The sequence below is a fragment of the Protomyctophum parallelum genome, assembly GCF_964188405.1.
Source record: "Protomyctophum parallelum genome assembly, chromosome: 6".
Lineage (NCBI taxonomy): Eukaryota > Metazoa > Chordata > Actinopteri > Myctophiformes > Myctophidae > Protomyctophum > Protomyctophum parallelum.
In genome coordinates this window covers 23,604,454-23,626,794 of record NC_139701.1, presented here as the reverse complement: position 1 = coordinate 23,626,794, position 22,341 = coordinate 23,604,454, and the positions used below count along the sequence as shown (strand labels likewise).

Genomic DNA, 22,341 nt, shown 5'->3' with positions numbered 1-22,341 from the left:
ATGGTTCATTCATGTTTTGTTTTTTTTTTGCCAAATTGACCAGCGGGCAGCGGTAGAGAGGGAAAAGGAATGCATTCAACCATTTGGCCCTCAGTTTGATATGTTATGCATCACTCCTATTAGATACAAATTCATTTTATTTTATTTATCACTGGGACCCATCCATAGGGGGGACCCCTCCCCTGGAACCCCCTAAAGGACCAGAATCAGAAGTTAACCAGTGTTGTTAACTCAGTCCAGTGTGCGGGAGCTTTTTCTTTGATATTATAGATCATTTTGTATCCTCATTTGGTACGGCAAAATATGAAGACAAACTTTTTTCATTGCAAAATTGTGATATTTATTGTATTTTCAATGTTTATGATAGTTAACTGTTATGTGATCCTCCATTGGTCAATGTGCTGCCTGCAGCGGAAGTAGAAATGAATGGTTAGTTCGGGTGATCCTGGAAAACATTTTCTTTTAAAGCCTCCATGGAGTCCATGCACCGTCCCGGGAGGAAGACCGACAAACTGTCAACTCTTTTACTTCACTTTGAGCCGTGGGACAATTTCCTGTGGTTATTACACTGCGCTTCTTATTTTTTTTATTTGAGCAGTAGCCTATAGTAGCCTGTTTGACTAATTCGGGGTTGTTATTACTCCATGGTCGAATTATACAAACTTTTTAACCTCGCTTCCGAATCAACATTTTCCGTTCCTGGTCTGTCCTGACACAGTGACTATCCAAGCTAACCAGAACGCATCGTAGATGTGTGTGCTTGCTTTTTGTCAACCGTGTTGTGGTGGACTGGTGGTGGTGTAAGCAGTAATGAGCGACCAGGACCGAGAGACCGACGTCGTGGCAACTAGCGTTGGATCACTTTCAGCTGTGTTTATACGGAGCGCTTCGTTTTTTTGTATTGATTAAACTATTTGTTCATATCATCAGAGAATGTTGTAGAATTAACGCCTGGTGACGCCGAGAGAGGCCGTCCGCCGTTCATACATTCACGCTACATTGGGGGTTGCGTTTAGAAAACTGTTTGGTTTCGACTTTTGTTTGATTTAGTTGTTGCTTTTGTGATGTTACCTTTAACATCACTGACATCTTAAAACATTCTATCTGTTGTACGTACAATGAGGAAAGAACGGTTTTGGCAGATACAGTGATTATTATTATTCTATTACCCTTTGGATAATTTTAACATTTTACTGTAAGGTTTTGCGGGCAACAACGCAGAGCAGATCACGTGGTGTGTACTGACCAATCAGCTACAGAGACTTACAGAGGGCTATAAATATGAGGCGGTTGCCGTAGATACGTCCGCCATGGAAATACCAGACTGTTTAATGTGGAAGCGGTAATAATACTTTGTTGCTAGCATCACTTATGTTTATGTAAAGAATCTAAAGATACGCTTGATACGTTGTCTATACAATGCGCCGAAGTAAAACATTTACACTTAACTAAGGTACGTTAACTGCAATAAGAGCTCTGCATCATCGACGACAGCTAGCCTGGCTACTAGATCATTGCTAACTGCGACGTACACTGGATGCATCGTTGAAAGAGAGGAATAACAACCTGCATTGGCAACAAACGTCTCAGTTCGGCAATTAAAACAATCTTGTGCCAGAGACGGAAAGGTAAATGTTAAGACTGGTCGTCTGGAGACTGTTTATAATGTTTGTTTATGCCACGTTAGCCGCTTAGCAGGCTAGCAAACATTAGCAACTCTGTTGGCCACCACGCACGCCAGTTGACGTCACATTATTGTTTTATTAAACATAAATGGCATGTATTGCGTACATTATGGTTGTGAGTGCTATTATTTAAATGATATTAAAACTACAACACGTAGTTCACGTGACAAAAATGCGGAAGTTTTATCTTCCTTCCTTCCTTTCCTGTGTTGTGTGGGCGTGGGAACATGCGTCACGCTTCTAACTGTAAACACGGACCACGCTGCAATTTACACGTTTAGCCATGCATGGAGCAAACGGCACACGACGGGCGTCTGTCACGGATCAATTATGACAGTCGTGCTTCACAGCTAACTACCAACTACACGTTATTCAAGAAGACTATTTCCACAATCATTTGATAATATTAAAAACAATGAATCAAGGAAGAGGGTGTTTATTTGTTGAATTATTATAATACACTGCCCAGAAACAGCAATTTCTGGGAGAAATTGATAAAAATGCCTTCCTGCAGTTGAGCAGTTTATAAAGATGCTCAGTCAGTATGTGTTATAGATTCTGGAATATGAGGGTTTGTGGTTGACTTCCGAAATCTGTCGCCTTGTGTGGGTGTGGGTATATATAATATATATGTATATTTGTATACATACACATACCTGTACTTGTCTATTTAGCAGCCGTTTAGTAATGCAGAACAAACTTGGAAGATCAGAATGGGAGTTACAACAATGCCCATGTGTTTGAACTAAAATAATCGGACTGTAATCGCATGTACTAAACTGCCCATATGATGCCACCTGACAAACGTAATGTCTGTGGTATTCTGTCTCTAAACATGATGGAAGTTGAGGCAAACTTAATGTGTTCTTGTTAAAATCATCATGAATATGAGGGCTTGTGTCTATAAACATTTGGATGATAAAATAATTGCAATGGACCAACCAATTCTGAAAGGGAAGCTGTCTACATTTTCATTTGACATGAACACGTGCATAGGAGAGGAACACGTTGAAAAAGTAGTCCCATACATTGTCTTCAATTACAAATGTACTAAAGTAATGTTTTGTTCAATTAACCTGATCTGCCTCATCTCCTCAATAATTTAACCAATCTCAATTGTGGGCACTTGAACGTGGAATTGTATGCGGCAATCACTGAATATTTGTACTAAGTAATAATAACCGAAAAGGATTAACTTTTTCCCCCCTCTACCTGTAAAAGCATCCACTACATAACATATCATGTTTTTCCCAGATCACTGTCACGCATTTAACCTTTTGTATGTTGCAGAAGCTTGATTGTATATATATATATATATATTATTTTTTTTAACTTTATTTTTTATATATACATTATATTTGTATTGAGATAAAATATAATGGGGAGCAAGATCAACATAAATTGTAAAGTAAATTATTTTGGGGTGTATCAGTATTTATGTGGGGACTGTGGACATAATTGGTAAGTGATAATGGTCAAGAATTGGCTAGTTAACATTTACTAGCTAGATCTGATGTATGTTTGTTTAGTAGCCGCAATTTGCAACTCTAGAAGTTTTTATAATGGGATGAATTTAGAGTTGCAATACCCTCCATTGACTCCCCATTCATCCAATTTGCGTTTGCGATCTGCTTGTATTAAACACACCAACATTGCGTTATAGATATCCTGGTTGATTATGCATAGTTTGTTTTGCAGGATGTCAACTAATAGGTTTTGGACACTAGTTGTCTCGATGGCATACGACATATTTTGTATTCAGTTTGAGACATAGTCTGATTGGTCTGTTTTAATCTGATCTGTTCTATGTTGACATACAGGCATCATTTTACATTAAAAAAGATTTTAAATGAGTAAGTAATCATGCTTGAAATTGTGTATTCATGCATTTAAAAAAAATCTGATTTCCATTGCATACTCAAGTCATTTGAGGAGCTTCTCCGAACATCCACCCACCCCATCTACACACATGATACTATACTAATTTGTGTTTATAGCACACCTCCTCATATCAGTGACCTGATATTATATCCCCTGAATTTTAACACAAGACATGAGTTGTTTGCATTTGCCTGAAGAGCATTTATCATTACATACTTAATGAAATACTTGGTTTTAAAATGTACCTTTTTCAGAAACGATTTATCAGCATACACATTAAATGTTTCTCAAAGCAATATTAAATATCTAACATTTATGGTATGTGTCGAGAAATGGGCCTTTAATTGTTGCTATACTGTGCATATTATCTTGGATCATTTTGGGGTCATTTTCATTTTAATTACAAATATTAACATTTCAATGTTAAGGTAAGTGAGGCAGTACAGTAGGTGGCAGCATTAACCATATATTTTGCATTAAAGATGCTTGTAGAACAAATCTGAAGTTATTAAGCATAAACTTTTCAATTCTTGTAGAGAAATTCAGCTTGTTTCACAGGTTCAAAAAAGAAAGACCCTATCATTCTATAGTTAAACCTTAACTGGAATTTCAGCAGATATTGTGACATAAAATTATCTGCTTGTTTTCTGCCGGTTTTCCCTGTATTGAAATGGGATTTAAACACTTGAACCTGGTTTGTATAACAGTAAGATCCATCTGCCAGTTTGTTCTGGCTAAAGATGCAATCATAGCATCGTTTGTTTCAGATGGTGGTCAGATACTCTGCTTGATAATTGCAGTGATTGAATTATGAGCATTCTACCTGCTGTGATCACTCGCATTACTGAAAGATAAAATGTTTGCCAAATATATGCATGGCAATATAATGTAAAATCGCAAATATATGCACTTACTGCTCCTAATTTCATATTTGGAAAGGTACAATGACAAAAATACACAAAGAATGAGGTATAAATTACATGGGATATACATGTAATTTACATGGGATATATATATATAATGTTTTTGTTTTTAAGAAATGGCTTCAAGCTCACAATATGACGTTTACTTTTATCTTAACCCTGAAAATACTCTCGCTCTTTCTTAGGAGATTGTGTAATGAGAGTTGAACTGCAGTAAAGAAGGAATTGAGTCTCCCACCACTGGCTTTGAACAACAATGTCTGCTGTCAAAGTGTCTCACATCTCCACTATGAGTGGAAACCCCCCTCCTCCAGAGGTCAGAAATCCCAAGAAGCCTGGTCGTGTAACAAATCAGCTTCAGTACCTGGAGAAGGTGGCGTTTAGGGCACTATGGAAGCACCAGTTTTCTTGGCCGTTTCGCACGCCTGTTGATGCAGTGGCGCTAAATATTCCAGTAAGTAGTTGAGGTGTGTGTGTGTGTGTATCTAAACCTAACCCTAAATGCCATCTTGTTAATTTATATTGAACCAAGATGGCATAATTCAGTATGTGCCAAATAATTCATAAACCTTTGTCACTATACTTTTTTTTTGGGTCAAAATTAATGGTACACAATGCAAAAACCAAATGTGTATTTTTTTCTTTCTCTTTTTTATTAAGGATTATTACACAATTACAAAACATCCTATGGACCTTGGAACTATTAAGAAACGTCTGGAGAACAATTATTACTGGAAGGCAGTTGAATGTCTACAGGACTTTGGTACCATGTTCACCAACTGCTATGTCTACAATCGGGTAAGGATGAGTTGATTCCCCTTGTGGTATGTTTACTGTACCAAATCAATGTAAATCGTAAACAGACTAAGGATGGTGGAATCTCATGGAGGGGGACCTCACTTTGCCTTGTTCTCCCCAGCCTGGAGATGACATAGTTTTAATGGCCCAAACCCTGGAGAAGCTTTTCTTACAGACTGTCAGCAAAATGCCCAAGGAGGAGTGTGACGTATTATCAGTCACAACAAAGACACCAGGGAAAGGGAGAAAGGAAATGACAGGTACAGTGTACACACGGGATTGACACTGCCAGGTACAGTACACTCACTGTACCACATCAGTGCTTTTGAGATGACTGGGTTAATAATGTTCATTCTTCCCTGAACAAGAGTTATCTCTATCTTTTTGGTAATTTGCAGATATTTGAAAATGATCACAATTCTTTCAACATCCCTCACAAATCATTATTTTAATTTGATGATATCCTCCAGGTGTCACTGCTGTACTTCTACACAGACTTTGTCATCAACACTCGGGTTGTCAATTATGGAAATCAGTATATTGAGTTTTTGACTACTGAATTTTGGAAAATCACTGGATGTGAGCCTCGTTTTTTGAATGATATCTGTTGTGGTTCTTGTGTACGTATTAATTATGTCCTCTGAACGTCTCCTGTGCAGGTGCAGCGAAGGTGAGACCTCACTCTCCCTTGTCAGAAGTTGTGTTCCAACAAACTGTAACCGTCATCCCTCCTGAAGCCCTTCACTCCCTCCCAACGGCACAGCTCCCTACACAGATCGACACAACAGTCAGTACTTGTTTTGAGGGTGATTTTCAACATGCAAAGTACGCAAGTCAGTCAGCAAGTCATATAATAACTTAGTAATTTTTGCCTTGTCTTTTATTCAGACTAAAAAGGGTGTTAAGAGGAAAGCAGACACCACAACTTCAACTGCCCCAGTAATCACTAGGGTAGAGCCACCCCCTTCTGAGGTGCAACCATCTTGTAAGATACTCTCCAGGCGGGGCAGTGGAAGGCCTATCAAACCACCCAAGAAACACCTGCCAGATTCCCCGCCTTCAGGACAGCAGGCTAAACTTTCAGAGCCGCTCAAGCACTGCCTCGATATCCTGAAAGAGATGTATGCAAAGAGGCATTATGCGCACGCATGGCCCTTCTATGTCCCTGTTGACGCACAGTCCTTGGGCCTGCAAGACTACCATGTTGTTATCAAACAGCCTATGGATCTAAGCACCATAAAGGTAAGAGGACATTATTTTATAATAACTTATAATAAACTTTATAATTATTTAATGTTTTATTTATTTTATTTTTTAAACACACATTAAACATAATTTTCTTATTTGACACAATTATTCACATCTTTTCCCCCGTACCCACAAATGGCAGCACAAACACTAAAACAAAATCTTCAAAGAAACAATCAACAGGATATGTCCATGAATAAAAAATAATAAAGAGAAAAATAATGTCAAATCTTTATACACACATTACATACAATTAAACAAACGTATACAAATGCACAATGTCCACATCACAGTTCTTACCCCAACCCAACATCTGACGATTCAACACACTATGGGCTCCATTTTTGTTCGAGCTTTCTAAATGCAGTATTTGGGGATTTAGCAGTGGGGAAGGGGTGTTCCCCCACTAAAGTTGGTATTTTGGTTACCTGTCTAAATCCCTAAAACACCTCCGTTACATTATGCATAGGTGTGGTTTGGGCGTTACAATAATTAAACTAATCGTGTAAACCAAAACGTACCACATATGCCATTGGCTTTAAGAGATCCCTTATCCGTTACCCGTTATGCCCAGTGCTATATTGCTTGATAGCCTTACAGTCGATAGCCCATGGAAGAGTGTTGCGTTGCAGCCTTGAAGTCTCACTTGTGCTGCAACAGAGCCAAGAACACTCGTCTTTTCATTGAGTCAACTTGCTCAAATCTTGCTCATCTTTTTAATTCCAAAGTACTATGTAAACTACGAAATTCGGGCTTTCATTTGGTATATACATCGTGCGTGTAGGCCGTCTCTATGAAACGGTAGTAAGCGAAAAGGAAAGTTTGGTAAATCTGATTAAACCCCATTTGCTGCACTATGGGATGATGAAACTGAACGAACAAATGCATGGAATCGCACACGCCGCACAATGCCTGGCACAAGTCAAATAACTTCTTTGACTATACAATTATATAAACACATTGGACACAAGGAAGTGGCAGGCACCCACTTCTGCTGATTATAGGAAAATTACAAAGCGATGCGTAGGAGAATAAGGAGAGATGATGCAGCTTGACTCCAAGGACATCTCTATGCAGGGCCGCGCCGCTATACCAAACTAATTTGGCATACAGTGTGTGACCAAAATAGCAATTTAGGGGAAAGCGTGCCAACATGCCCATGACCACACCTCTAGGCGCAAATACCGGTGTCGGCGTAATTGATAGCGGGTGACGCTGGACCAAAATACCATTAAGGAACAGAGCAAGCTCCTATACTTGTAATTTTTGGGCAGCGACTGCATTGCGGGCCGCGTCGCGGGTAACGGCGGCGACGAAATTGGAGCCCTATACCTCCAAAGCCTCTTCAATGTCACCATTGATTATTGATGACTGTGGCTCAAGAGGTAGAGCAGGTCGTCCAATGATCCATGGGTCGGCGGTTCGAATCCCGCCTCCTCCTGTCTACATGTCGAAGTGTCCTTGGGCAAGACACTGAACCCCAAATTGCTCCCGATGTGCTGGTTGGTACCTTGCATGGCTTCTGCCGCAATCGGTGTATGAATGTGTGTGTGTGAATGGGTGAATGTAATGCACAATCTATGTAAAGCGCCTTGGATAAAGGCGCTATATAAATGCACCATTTACCATTTGAATGAGTATTTCAGTGTGTTGACTGAGCACAAAATCTGATTAATTAATCATTAAAGTCATTGCTTTATTAACCATTAACATTTTTACAATGCATTTCCTTGAAGAAAAAAATGGAGCGACGAGAGTATAAGAATGCCCAAGAGTGTGCTGCTGATTTCAGGCTGATGTTCTCAAACTGTTATAAATTCAATCCACCTACCAATCCAGTAGTCGACCAGGCAAGAAACCTGCAGGTATACACAATCTAAATTAATTTAACTGAATGTGTAATGTACTGTTGCTCATTACTTTGTTTTACTGCACCAAAGTTAGCCCTTGAATTATGCTGATAATTCACCACCTACCTCATTTTGAAATACTGCCCCACAAATTAAGTATTTGTATGTATTATGTATTTGGGCCTAAAGGAAGTGTTTGAGGCCCGATTCTCGAAGGTACCAGAAGAGCCACAGAGTCACTCCTTGCATGGTCATAAAGATGGCAAGGGAAATGGGCCTAATTGTCTCCCAAGCTCAGCGAGTAGCGAAGGTGAAAGTTCTTCAGAGTCCGAGAGTGCATCAGATTCAGAGGAGGAAAGAAAGGACCAAAGAAAGGAGGAAGGAAAGGTTGAAAGAGCTGAACATCTAGTCACTTTGCAAGAACAGGTTGGTGTGTTAATAAAATATGATTTTGAGTGCCAGTTCCGAATTTTATGTACTGTGCCTTATAATTGTGTGATCTCATTAATGGCTGGCTTTTCAGTTGAAAGCAGTTCACCATCAGCTGCAGAAAATCGCACCACTGCTGAAATCAAAGAAGAAAGAGAAGCCTAAGAAAGAGAAGCTTAAGAAAGAGAAGCGACGCAAAGACAAAGACAAAGACAAAACAAAACAAAAGACAAAACAAAAGCACTCGTCCTCAAGAAGCAAATTTAGAGTGCAGAAAACCATCAGCCACAAAGGGTCTTCTCAGTACGTGAGCTCCATTTATTGATGTTGACCTTTATTCATAGTGAACATTACATGGGGAGAACTACCTCCTACAACTTGTGTGGAAGATAATGTAATCCGTTTATATGTAATCCTGTAGGCATGGCAAGAAATGCAATATTCAAGCAGTGCCTTTGGAATTGGATGTGGTCCCAGCAGTACCACTTGCTTACCAAGAGAAGAAGCAGTTGAGTATGGATATTAACAAGTTGCCTGGTGATAAACTTGAAAAGTTGCTGAGCATCATCCAGGCCCGTGAGCCAGATCTGAAGAAATCCAGACTAGAAGATGTGGAGATTGACTTTGAAGTACTCAAGCCTTCTACTCTGAGGGCTATGCAAAGTTTCAGCCTGAAATGTCTTGAGAAGCGGCCCAAGATCAGTGGTGTGGACCGTAAGTAGTACACTGACTTCTACTTCCTTAAATAATATCCTCTATTGAAATAACAGTTATTTCCACCTCAGGGACTGCAGGGGATTATTATTTCCTTTGTTCTGTGCAATCCAACAGAGAAAAATCCAGGGAAATCGAAAGGAGGGGTTCTGTCCGGCAAAGCAAACGATGCTGGGAGGTCTCAAGACATTAACAAAGTGCAGAACTCCTCTAAGAAAAAAAAAACAGCAGGCAAATATTGCATCCGTATATATTTTATCAGTATGATTCCATTTCATGGCTAATGGTTTCACCAACTGGGACATTCAGTCACACTTTACCCTCTTTGTAACAGGCCAAGCCACTCCTTTCCCAAACCTGGGCCCGCCACCCTGCCTCAGTGAGAGTAGCAGCTCCTCTGACAGCAGTGGTAGTGATTATAGCGCTTCTGATAACGGTGACTGTGAATCAGGTTAGATGGTCTCCTCAGTACTCTCCTCTCACCTACCTCCATGGTCCTGTCTTAGTGTCTTCCACCACTTTTCCTTTGTTTTCTCGTTGTGTTTTTAGCAGTGTCTAATTTTGCATGGTGGTTGGTTCTGAAATGTAGCAAATATATAGTTTGTAAAATTAGGTAAATATATTTGCAGTTTATAAGCAACAATTCACATGACATGACAGTCATTCAAAAGCATACTGAGAATTGTTGTATTGGGAGCTGGAAGTACCCTCACTAAAAACGCCGGGACAACGCTCCACACGTCCCAAACTCTTCTCCCTTCTGGCTCCAAAACTGTGGAATGCACTTCCCATTGCAGTCAGAACTGCAGCATCACTCCCAATCTTCCGCCGTAGTCTGAAAACCCACCTTTTTAGACTCCATCATGGCCCATAGCACTTACCCTACCCCCTTAGATAGCATTTCTGTTGTAGACTTAGATAGCATCTGATACAGACTTATAGCATGTTATGTAGACGGCACTATAATTGCATTGTATATAGTCATAGCACGCCATAGTACATATGTATAGCATAGTAGTATATATATATATAGTTTATATGTATAGTCTCATAATATAGATATTCCACTGTTACTTTCTTAGCTTACGCATGTTTTATGATAAATGCTTTTGTGATGTATTCCCATGCTTTTGTTCTTGATTATTGTAAGTCGCTCTGGATTAAGAGCGTCTGCTAAATGCCTAAATTGTAAATTGTATGTGTCTTTCAGTGCCGAAAGCAAAGAAGCAGAAAATGAAAGACATTTCTCAAAAGTCTAAATTAAAGGTAAATGCATGCATAACTTGCTTTGTGTGATTGATAGTGTAGTCTGGGTAGTCTAGCATTGTTTGTGTTGAATTCAATGTAAAAATGTAATTTCTTCAAGTCAAAGGTGAAGTGCGCTGACCGCAGTGTGCCCATACTGAAGAAAAACGATGTGATTAAGGTCTCAGTGGAGAGTTGTCAGCCACCTCCTGCCTTGGTTACGGAAACTGAAAGCCAGTTTACACAGCCATATGCAGCCCAGTCTTGTGATGAGATGATTCTATCACCCCCAGGTAATGGTCTCTTGACAGGTTTTTCTGTAGCAACTAAGATGAAATGTTAACGATGTAAGGTTTACTCTGGTTAGAAATTTTAGCCAACTCTGAGGTTACCTTTGTTCAAAAACAGGAACTGCACTAGTATTCTATTATACTGTTTTGGTTGTAAATTTGTTTTACGTGTTTGTTGTATTCAGCATATTGGCGTTTCTAGACCATTTCTTTTTCTAATGTAATGATTCACTAGTCATTCTCACATTCTCTATTTTGCCCTATTCCTGGTCATCCTTGCCACAGCCTTACACAGCCACCTGCCTCAGCTGCCTTCGAGACCTAGTGCCAAAGCAGCACCGCTACCTTCCAAACACTGCTTGACCCCTGGTCAGATTTCTCAGCCCCCTCAACGGGAGTTCCTCCCTGACATTCCCAACACACCCACTAGTGACCCAGCCTCCACATTCCCTTGTTCACCTCAGACCCATGCCCCCTTAAATCCCACATTCCCTCAGTCTCCTTCAGAATCCCAAACACGGGAAGTGAAAACGGTCTCACTTTTTCTCAGTCCTCCTAAGAGGTCTGTACAGGAAGGTAAGGTTCAGTCAAAAAATAATGTAGCCCCCCCCCCTCCAGCTTGTAGCATGCATGCATGACCTCATATGTGTCGTTCAGTCTACTTGGATGTTGTCAGTTTCTGTCTTTCATCTGATTCTTTGGCTTGGTCTTAATTGGCATGCTAACGCAGTCCCACTATCACTGTAGCTCTGGCTGTAGGTGCTGTAGATTTTCATCTCTATTAGCGCTTTCTCAATGTTGCATTTCTGTAAGTCTCTCAATTCCCCCCCATTCAGATTTGTCTGCACTTTTATCCCCTCTGACATCTCCGTGTACAGTTATGGACCCTATGACAACGAGATTTGAGGTAAGCCTTAGATTCACATGTTTATTTGAGATTGCTATGTTAACATTCGGGGTTCATCATCAGACTGTGTATATATGACTATTGTCCAGTGAATGTGAATGTTATAAATTCAAGATGACATTGCATAACGGATTAAGACCATAAAATACTAATTACTGTATTTCTCACGGCTCAACAGTACCCATTATTGTCGCCTCTACACAACAGCCCATTGCCATCTATGAAGGAGAATAGACTCTGTAAGTTACTGGAGGAGTCTAACAAAAACTCTTAATATTAATAACACAAGGCAGAGCATTGTCTAAAGAGTCCAATCCTCCTAGATTCTAGATGCCAAGAGAATGTTCTGGACAGCAGTACTGTGTTGCCTTGCTCTACCACAGAAAATAAAGTCTCTGAAGAGGGAAAACCCCAGGTTCCCAAAAAGGTTGGTGTGGTTATTAAATAATAAATAATATATATATATATTCTATAGTATTTTAATCCTTATTTGTGATCATTGTATCTATAGTTAACAGATCTTGATGTGCATGATTTTTGTGTTTCTGTTGAAGGAAATTGTCCTGAAAAATGCAGACTCATGGGCCAGTCTGATGAAAACTGCTGCTGCCACAACCACTAAAATCAAATCCTCAAGGGAGAGCTTCCAGCAATTCCGTAAGGCTGCTATGGAAAAGGAAGAACGCGAAAAGGCCTTAAGAAAGATCCAGATGGGGGCCAGCAGGGAGCGAGAGGCGCCTGAAAAGAGCAGGTACTCCCAGAGAAATACTTCATGACATCACCTCCAGTTTATATCTTGCAGAACTTATTTTATTATAGTGCTTGTACAATTTAGCATTTAGTCGTTAGTCGTGACATGATTTAGCCATTTCAGCTATATAGTATATACCATATGTATCATCTACTGTACTGTCCCAGTTTTGATGGTACGCACTTGAGCCTTATGTCAAATCGACCAGAAAAATCTGGAATCGTGTGCTTGTATTTTGCTAAGAGAAATGTTGTATAGTTTAATTGATATTAATTTATTTGTGCATTCAATTTCCCATTGACATGAACTGGAAAATGTGAAAACTCCACATTCCAGTATTTTTCCGAGACCGTAAGCGATATATTTACAAAACTTGGATGAAGTTATAAAACTTCATAATAATTACTAAAATTAATTTATAAAATTTATAATTTTATCGGTCAGCCTCATGGTGGCGCTATAACAGCCCACTTTACGTTTTGGCTTGTAACTCTTGAATATGTCGTAAAATATGTCGTAAAATAAATAAATAATTTCCCCTGGATTCCTTGGGTCATGACGCATCTCCCCTAATAGGCCACGCCCATTTCCGTCAGGATAGATTTTCCGCCATTTAGAATTTTCTCAAACACACTTTTCGCTCCTTCTACATATTTTGTCCAAATCTCACATAAATCGGTACACATGATCTCCGGACCTATTCGATTAAAACACCACAGGCAGAACAGTGTTAGTGGGAGGGGCCTATTTCACAAAAAATGCCACAAATCACGGAATGTCCAATCCATCCCAAATTTTAATCACCTGTCGTGGGTGGTTTAATCAACCCAGAGCTAAAAGCTCCTCCATGGGGGGTGGGGGGAAGAAAGAAAGAAAGAAAGAGAAAGAAAGATCATGTGAAAGAAAAACTTTCACATGATCACAGTGGTGACGTGACATTGTCATTTGCGAGCAAAATTTGTGGGAGGGACCAATATAAGCGATTGCGGCAACCACACTTTGCTATTTTTCAAAATTGCGACTTTTCTAGACTTTTAAGGCGAGGGATTATGTTAGGTCTGTCCACTGATTAACAGCATTTTATTTCTAATTGGCCTGTTATAGAGCCACCATGAGGCAGATTTGTGTTTTATCAGCAGACTATTCCATGCTTTAACCATACAAGCCCTAGTTTCAACATTAGGCTATTTCACTTGCAATGAAGTATATAAGATTTAAGTAGTTTAACCATCATAAAGACAGTTTTTTCTGTGGGCGTGCTCAATTCAAAGGTTTCAAAGTAATTTTTGACAACTTTTTCATTTTAGCCTACCAGTATCACCCAGAGCAGAAAGGAAACTCCAACTGGTTAAAGACCATCCTGATTTTCCGGAGAATCCTCGCACCGAGGCCACTTTACAGGATTCAAGAGAGACAGAACCGAAGAAACCAGAGTCCCCTGTGCCTGCAACACCTCTCTGTGTCCAGTCGTCACTGGACAGGGACAGGGAGCTGGCCCGCAGAAGAGAGCAAGAGCGCCGCAGACGAGAGGCTGTAAGTCCTGCCTCAGTGTCATTTACATGTGCCTATGTCCTGGTAAAATGGTGTCATAACTGCTCTGTGCTTTCATCCTCTACCCCAGATGGCTGGTATTGACATGACTATGCAGAGGGACATCATGGCTACATTTGAGAATAACCTGTTCTAACAAGTACGCAGTAATCAACAACAGAACGTTTTCTTTGGTTCACGGCAGGAAAGCTGATTGTGGAACTGCAGATGCTGGTTGGTTCCGCAGGCACAGAGTAACAGAATAGTCTAGTAATTCTAGTCCATGATATAGGAGGGCTACATGATGATGACTTCACATCCAACTTGTACAACCCTTTAAGAACATGCTCTTTAAGTTCTAAAAGACCATATATTGAATAAAGGGATCTAGCATTTTTGGTATTTCTAACGGTTTATAGAAAATATATGCACTGATTCACTTGTAAGTAATGTTGAAAATCTAATCTATAAACACGTTGTCTTGTCTTCTGTTTCTTATCCTATACCATTGTTTGTCATCCTGATTTAACGGGACATGTTTACATTGTACTTAATCTAACCTCTTTTACTTAAAGGGGTATTTCACTTTAAAACACTTCCGTGTTAACTTTTGTGTGCACCCCTGACGGTATTTAAGTTGCTTGATTCAATTTTTATTTGATATTAATTTTATCAGACACTCGCCCATACTATGTATGTGAACTTCAAACTCCCATGTTAACCAAGTTGGACTCATTGAAAACACAGGCCTGCCTCTTTTGGTGACTGATATTGTCCTAATGCAGTTTTTTCAATTATTTGTCTTAACTCATTAAAATGATGATATACTTTCAATGGGATTATAAAGTAGGTGAGTGGGTCTGTAAAATAACTATCCTAATACTAATACTATAAAAATATTGAATCAAGCAACTTAAACTGTCTGGGGTGCACGCAAAAGCCAGAGTAGATGCTAAAATCACCCTAGAAGTGTTATCAAGTGAAAACGCCTTTAATCTGACCAATTTGCTGTTAACTATATGTACCTACTAGTACTAAATACTTTTGTATGTTTCAGTTACTCAGTATTAACAGCAAACATATGCTAAAGGTAGGGGGGATGCTATAGTTGGATATGTATATATTATGTTTATGTGAATCGTTTGACTCTGGAATGTTATTTCTTTGTAACATTGTAAGATTTGAGAAAACTTTCATTGTAAATTTTGAGTTTTTTTATTTTATGAATGGAAATGTGTTTCCATAATGATGTTGAAGTTTAGTCACATGGCAGTTTCAGATGTGGGACTTAGTTTAAAATATACCTTTTTTTCCTTATTGCAAGTGCCATATATTTGTGTCATGTGTATTGCAAGTTATATGCTTTATTGTGAATCAAGAATCCTGGTAAAACGTTTGGGCATACATATTGTATTTTGTTAATTTGGTTCTGATATTCTGGTGTTATCTCCTGATTATAAACATGGCACTTTATTCTGTATGGTACAGTTTGTATATGCCAAACAATTTTTGTTTTTGTATGATCTATTAAAAATATTTTGGGAAGTGTTTACTGCATACTTGCCTTCTGCCATAGTGGCAAAGGCAAACGAATAAACAATATGTAGACCTTGTCAGCTGCAGAATTGTGTAGGATTGTCCCCTTTCCTGGTACCCTCCCCCACTGTTCTCATTCTGTCTGCCACTTTCCTGTCTTCCATCTCAACGGTTCAGGACATTCTCGTCCTTGGTATACAATACAGGAATTGAGGTATTTGATATTTAGAACAAGCTTTACCTAATTCATCACAAATGACAACTGTACCTTCCTAGCTGATAGGTTTGTGCAACACTGTCTTCAACCTTCATCCATTCTCATGGCATTTGCCACCTGTACACTGCCCTGTCTGTCAGTTTATGGTGGCAGTGAGCTGACCATCCATCACATTCACACCTGGTCTAATTCTCCATCCCCAATGATAAAACCAACTTTTGAGGGAGCCCCTCCTATATACAGGTTTAATGTTTGTTTTTTGTTCAATGTTTATTTTAAAAATGCCATTGACAATGAAGAGAGGTTTAATGTTTGTTTTAAAAACGCCATTGACAATGGACAGAAATTAATGTTTGTTTTTAGTTCAATGTTTGCCATTGACAATGAAGGGAAAATTTACATTATCTTGTCCCAAACACAAACATTAAATGCCATTAACAATAAAGAGAATTTAATGTTTTGACACCGTTTGTTTTACATCATTACATTACCTAATCATAGCAACATGAGTTAGACTTTAATATATTAGCGCCCCTCACTTCACACAGGTGTGATTTTTTAGTTAGAGACGGGGGTCATTCCCATGGTTATAAGGTAATTCCCCAGTCAACAGTGGGGGTATAGTGTAGATATAGGCCTATATATAGAGAGAGAGTATACAGTATATAGATTACAGTAGTGTGGAAGTAATTGTATGTTGGTAATTACTGATCTCCATTATTGTGTTGCTCATTGACTGCTGTTTGCAATTCTTTGCAACAAATCAGGTCAATGTAAGGAATACAATGGGCACCGTATATTTGGTATCACTGGGCACTGGAGATGTGTGTGTGTGTGTGTGTGTGTGTGTGTGTGTGTGTGTGTGTTTTAGGCTGCACAACAGTGACACTTGGTAGTGAAAACCAACCAAACGCTATTTTCGTGCTCGGACCCATGCAGCCAGGAACACACATGGAGCTGGCACCACTCAACATCATTTGTGGACACGAATCCTATTGGTGCCCACTCGTCCAGGGCCACACAAGGCCACATGTCCGCCAGGTGCCCATGGTATTCGCCCACTTGTCCGGCCCGGGTGCATGTCCCTACAGTGCCCAGATGGTTTTTGCTGCCCAGTTATCTCAACTCCATACTCACTGTAAGTGCCCACTCGTCAAGGTGCCTACACGTCCCTAGTGCGCAGATGGTTTTGGTCAATTTGGTGCCCAGTTGTCACTATAGTGCACAGATAGTTTTGGTGCCCACCCTCTATTGGCTTAAATGTGTTGGATGCGGCTTTGTTGATTTATTCACAGATCAGCAGCTATATCAGTCGGCATAAAATTACAACAGCCCTTTTTTTTATTTTTATATAACTGCCATAAGCTACAGTCTACGGATACTTAAATATATTTATTTTGTTGCAGACAAATTCGTGTCTGTTATAGGCGATATTATAAAGTGTGCCATAAGCTTTTTAAATCAGTGCAGTGTTGATACAGTCGTCGCACCACGTGAGGGATTAGATTATAGGCTACAGAATAATCTAAAACTGGTTAACTGGCCTATTACGGGCTGTCTCGTCTTCTATTTGGACTTGCCTCCCACGGTCGTCAACACCCTGTTCAGCTGAACAACCTTCGCTGTCACAACGCAAGCGTGAATTCTGACGTGATGCTCCTGCTGCCACCGTTCCGTTCAGTCGCTCACCGGGATCCTCCCTACAGACAGTCGTGCGTAGATGCGCTGTTAACGAGACAACGGGCTTGTCAGAGCAAATTTTCCACAGAAACGGGCAATTTACGGAAATAAATCAATAGGTATAACAGGATCCCGGATTGATTTCCTGCGGCAATGTAAAGATGGCGAGAGTGCTCCACAACTTGCTGTTATTAATGTTCAGACTTGCGCTAAAAATCAGAGTTTGGGGGTATTGGTCATTGATATACGGTTATTGTGCTGTTTGCACCGCCGTAGCCCTGCTGAAACTTTGGTGGAACATAATTTTAAGGCCGACAACAACCTTCCAGTGGGGGATTCGTGAAACCCCCCCGGCTTGTCTAAATGACACGTCCTTGGGAACCCACTGTTATGTTAGAATAAAGGTAAGACATAGTGAAAGGTGTCTCGTGCAAGGAAACAGCCCATGCATTAATTGTGTGTGTGTTTAGCCTATATGCTGTGTGTGGGAGAGCAGTCGCATGCGTATAGGATAAAGCAATGCAATGCCGAAACACCTTGCTTGCCATGTCGTGTCGTGAAAGACAAATAGGCCTGCTTAGTGTGCAAATTTACGAGGCATCTGTTTATTTTGAGTGGTTTTGACTGAGTGAAAACGTTGATTTGGTGCGCATTGTTCTGCTGGCCGGCGCTCAGGTGGTGCTGAAAGGACAGCTCCTGGTGGCGTTTGATCGTGCAGAATGTCAGCAATCATGCTGCTTGCCTGCTTTATAGAATCATCACCAAAGTAACCAATACGTATGAATGTGTTCAACATTAATGTAATTAAATGAGGAAAAGTAAGCACTTCATTCGAGCGCGAAGGAACATCCGACCTTTTTTACAAGCTGATTCTTAAATCACCATTAACATTATAAGCAAACTTTTTGTCTGAGCAGCTTCATTCAATCCATTACTTTCTTTGGAGAGATTACAGTCAGGTAGTCATTGATATGATAATGTTGTCGGTGGTATACATTTAAGCATTGTTGGTTCTGAAACTCTTCATGAAATAGTATAAAGCGTCTGTAAAATAAACTTAATTTATTATCATATATAGCCTCGGTATACGCAGGCTTTCATTTTCGTCGGCGACATTCCAGTATTTATTTTCTATGAGTCGGTTTGGACTGGAGAAATGATGGTGATTCCGAATCCTAACTCAAAGTATAGGCATATAACTTTGTTTATAATATATGCTCTCTGTACCTATATAAATTGGACTGCAGGTGTAGGTTTTGGTATAATGGCTCTGTGCCTCCCATCCAGGAGTCTGGCCTCAGGTTCCACTATGTTGCTGCTGGAGAGAGAGGAAAGCCACTGATGCTGTTTTTACATGGATTCCCAGAGTTCTGGTAGGGGTGTGTGTGTGTGTGTGTGTGTGTGTGTGTGTGTGTGTGTGTGTGTGTGTGTGTGTGTGTGTGTGTGTTACTCCACTTCACCACTTTTCAACCTATCTTCATATAGCCTAATTAGTCCTCCCTAATGATCATGATAAAATGCCACAATCTTTTCTCTACTCAGTCTGTGTCTCATGGGAGGGCTGGGGTGTTACAGCAATCGCACTATTGCACTGTTTATGTTTTGTTTTATTTTATTTTATTATATCTCAGTTTTGTTTCATAATAATCCCTTCATTTGTAATAGGATGTTTGCTCTATATGGCTTGTAATATTATCATTACATGTCTGTCATATAGGGTTTCTGGGACACAGAAACAAATTTATTCCAGTGGGAATTACTTCATTGACAGAACATTTAGTCCTGGACTAGACTTAATGTGTCCGCGGGGACAAGGTCCAAACCGTTCAAGATCTAGTTCCTCTCGGTATAATGAAAGAACTGTTATCGAGCCTCGAGTGGGTGTGGGAACGCTCTTGGAATGGGGCCAATTAAGGAAGTGGTCGACTGTCGAGTGCTGTAAGCGTATCCATATCTCAGGCATATTATCAGAGCTGCAGAAGACAGGACAGCTAGATTAATTTACAATAGTGAGTTTCTTTCCTGCTTCCCTGGTCATATATGGTATTTCACAGGGATAAAGTACTCCATGGTGCTAGAGACATGAATCCATCAATTGAGTTATTCTTAATCTTACTGTAGGATATAAAGGATAGACCTATTTGACAGTGCAGAAACATAATCGCCTTCCTTGATGTATTAATGAGCATCAACGACCATCACCTGGGTACAGTCATAGACACACACAGCTCCCCTCTGCAGGCTTCACTACTACTTCTAAAGTGACTGCACGGAGTCTGTCTCATTTCTCTCCAAAAGCATTTGAATATGATGGAATATGTTTAAAGCTCACATTTCATATCACACACACCATAATTTACTAGCCCCCTTTTTTATTTAATTGATTAATATTGTCGGGATTCACAACGATAATCGTCTGGGATTAATATCGATATATATCGATATACGATATATTGATACATGCCTAACTATTAAATAAGAATTAAATTATCGTGAATAATACTGATATAATCACTCAATCTATGTCTAAAATTATTATTATTATTAACTGTCTGTGTGTGTGTGTGTGTGTGTGTGTGTGTGTGTGTGTGTGTGTGTGTGTGTGTGTGTGTGTGTGTGTGTGTGTGTGTGTGTGTGTGTGTGTGTGTGTGTGTGTGTGTGTGTGTGTGCGTGCGCGCGCGTGCGTGTGTGCGTGCGTGGCAAGCCTTGCTTGCTTTTAAACTCATCTATATTCAAAGATGTTGTCAGTGTGGGGCTCTCATCCTGAGTCATCAGATTCACAGTTAGGGATCTGCATCTAGCTTCTCATCTGCTGGGTAAAAAAGGAGGAGGGGGTTTTAGTTCTGAGGAGAAAGATTCTACAGCTGACAGCATCTTCAATTAGAGAGTCATTCCAGTTCACATCACAAGTGGGCAGATTAGAATCGGAAACAGCTTCTATTATACAAAGGTGACCTTCATCCAGTTGGAAAGAAAGCTGAGTGTCTGGTCTAAAAAGTTTGTTTTGGTTTATGTTTACTTTGAATACATAAGATATTTAACAGATTCAATGTAAGTTGTATACCCTTCTGACATTGTAGTAGTTTTGTATTAACCCAATTTTCATCAGAGGTAAATAAAGTACTTGGGCCCAATTTACTAAGCTGTTTACACCCATATTGTGGGTGTATAGGAATTTTCCAAACCGCTCTTTCTCAAGTCTGCTCGGATGCAGACCTACATGCATGGGACCAAAGCTTGCTGCATGTCATTAGAATGCCTTATTCTAGACTAACGTGGGAAGTTTGGTCAATTCCTTTACACCCAAAATATGAGTGTAAACAGTTTTGTAAATTGGGCCCCTTGTGTTTTGGTGATTGGAGTCAACTAGATTATTCTTGCTGATTCACACATAGACTATAACACTAATGACATACACACAGCATAATACAATGTAACAAAACTAAAAAGCTTTTCAACAGACAAATTGGCAGCATTTTTCAATGTAGGATAAGTCTAGTGTATTTTGTTTGTGTGTGCTTCAGGTTCTCGTGGCGCCACCAGCTTCGCGAGTTTAAGAGTGAATTCCGTGTGGTGGCCATCGACATGCGCGGCTATGGGGAGTCCGATGTGCCCCAGTCCACTGAAAGTTACCGCTTTGATTACCTGGTAACTGACATAAAGGACATCGTGGAATATCTGGGTAAGGGAGCACAGGATAACTTTCTATTCTTTCTATTATCACACGTCTGCCTTACTTCTCATAGAGAGATTGGTGCCATGACACAATGTCCTGTATCCAACTTAAACTTATTTCTCATTCCTATGCTGTGTGTGGACAGCCTCTGGGGTATGGTAAAGCTTTTCACGACCCATGTTTATTGCACATGGGAGCTTGTGATAGAATGGAGTCCAACCCCCCCCCCCCAATTGTCAATTAGTTCCTCCCCACACAAATATGTGTGTTGTCGCTGCTGGTGTATCAGTAATGCATGCATGCAGTAATCCCGGCTTCCCTCCTCCAAACATGGGCCAATTGTGTTCGTATAGATGCTCGACAAAGCTAGATGCACCACGGTGGATTCAAACCCACAACCTGCATGGTGGTGGGCATGCAGGGCTGTCTGCAAACAACAGTTCCTCCAGCACAACAAAAGAAACAGTTGTGTAGGCCTACGCTTTAAAATTGTCCCATTTTCATCAACGCCTATACCAGTCTTGATGAAAGCAACAAAGTTATTTTGTTCTGTAATGGAACTCATGATACAGCCTTGGGGCTACTTGCTGGCTGCAAAATACTCTGAGGTGACATCAGAAGCTTATGTGTTCTATGAGATTTGTAGCGGAGAGGGGTCGATGTGTTCACAAACAGTTTTAGTTGTTGTTGTTGTTGATGATCCTGTTTGAATCTTCAACAGGCCATTTAGGAAATTAGCTGATAACAGGGCACCATGGAATGCAAATTAGTAAATCAATACTTGAGATGTCTCCATTTGTCATATGCTTTTTTCAATCTCCCTATCTGTACCCCTCACCAGGGTTCTATTTTCTGGAAGGGGATGCATCTTTCTGCTTTTGACATGTTGTGTACCCTCTGGGCACACAACCCTCTCAACTGTGTCCTCACTTTTCCATTTAGCTGACAAAGATCATGGCAAACACTGAAAGGCTGATAATG

The 22,341-nt window shown here is 40.1% G+C and overlaps 2 protein-coding genes across 5 annotated transcripts in view; both read left to right on the top strand.

The window, feature by feature from the left end:
- The first annotated feature begins 490 nt into the window (after positions 1–490).
- On the top strand, positions 491–16,242 carry brdt (bromodomain, testis-specific). 4 transcript variants are annotated; one of them, XM_083767795.1, is made up of 21 exons: positions 491–1,342; positions 4,675–4,943; positions 5,150–5,287; positions 5,409–5,547; positions 5,947–6,074; positions 6,176–6,529; positions 8,272–8,400; positions 8,575–8,811; positions 8,909–9,117; positions 9,236–9,528; positions 9,646–9,759; positions 9,863–9,979; positions 10,739–10,794; positions 10,895–11,066; positions 11,349–11,639; positions 11,900–11,970; positions 12,149–12,209; positions 12,294–12,397; positions 12,525–12,721; positions 14,029–14,254; positions 14,343–16,242. In XM_083767795.1, the coding sequence occupies exons 2-21, from the start codon at positions 4,746–4,748 to the stop codon at positions 14,406–14,408; spliced, it is 3,300 nt and encodes a 1,099-aa protein (XP_083623921.1). In that variant the 5' UTR covers positions 491–1,342; positions 4,675–4,745; the 3' UTR covers positions 14,409–16,242. The 4 variants fall into 4 exon arrangements, with proteins under 4 accessions (XP_083623921.1, XP_083623920.1, XP_083623923.1 ...); XM_083767794.1 differs by having other exon boundaries at positions 491–1,628; XM_083767797.1 differs by lacking the exon at positions 11,349–11,639 and having other exon boundaries at positions 491–1,628.
- Positions 16,243–17,845: 1,603 nt separating this feature from the next.
- Positions 17,846–22,341, top strand: part of ephx4 (epoxide hydrolase 4) — a gene marked incomplete at its 5' end in the record, with an annotated part of 9,826 nt that continues 5,330 nt past the window's right edge. The window contains 3 exons of the mRNA XM_083766562.1: positions 17,846–18,088; positions 18,972–19,057; positions 21,209–21,366. Coding sequence (XP_083622688.1) covers positions 17,846–18,088; positions 18,972–19,057; positions 21,209–21,366 — 487 coding nt within the window. The remainder of the gene's footprint in view (positions 18,089–18,971; positions 19,058–21,208; positions 21,367–22,341) is intronic.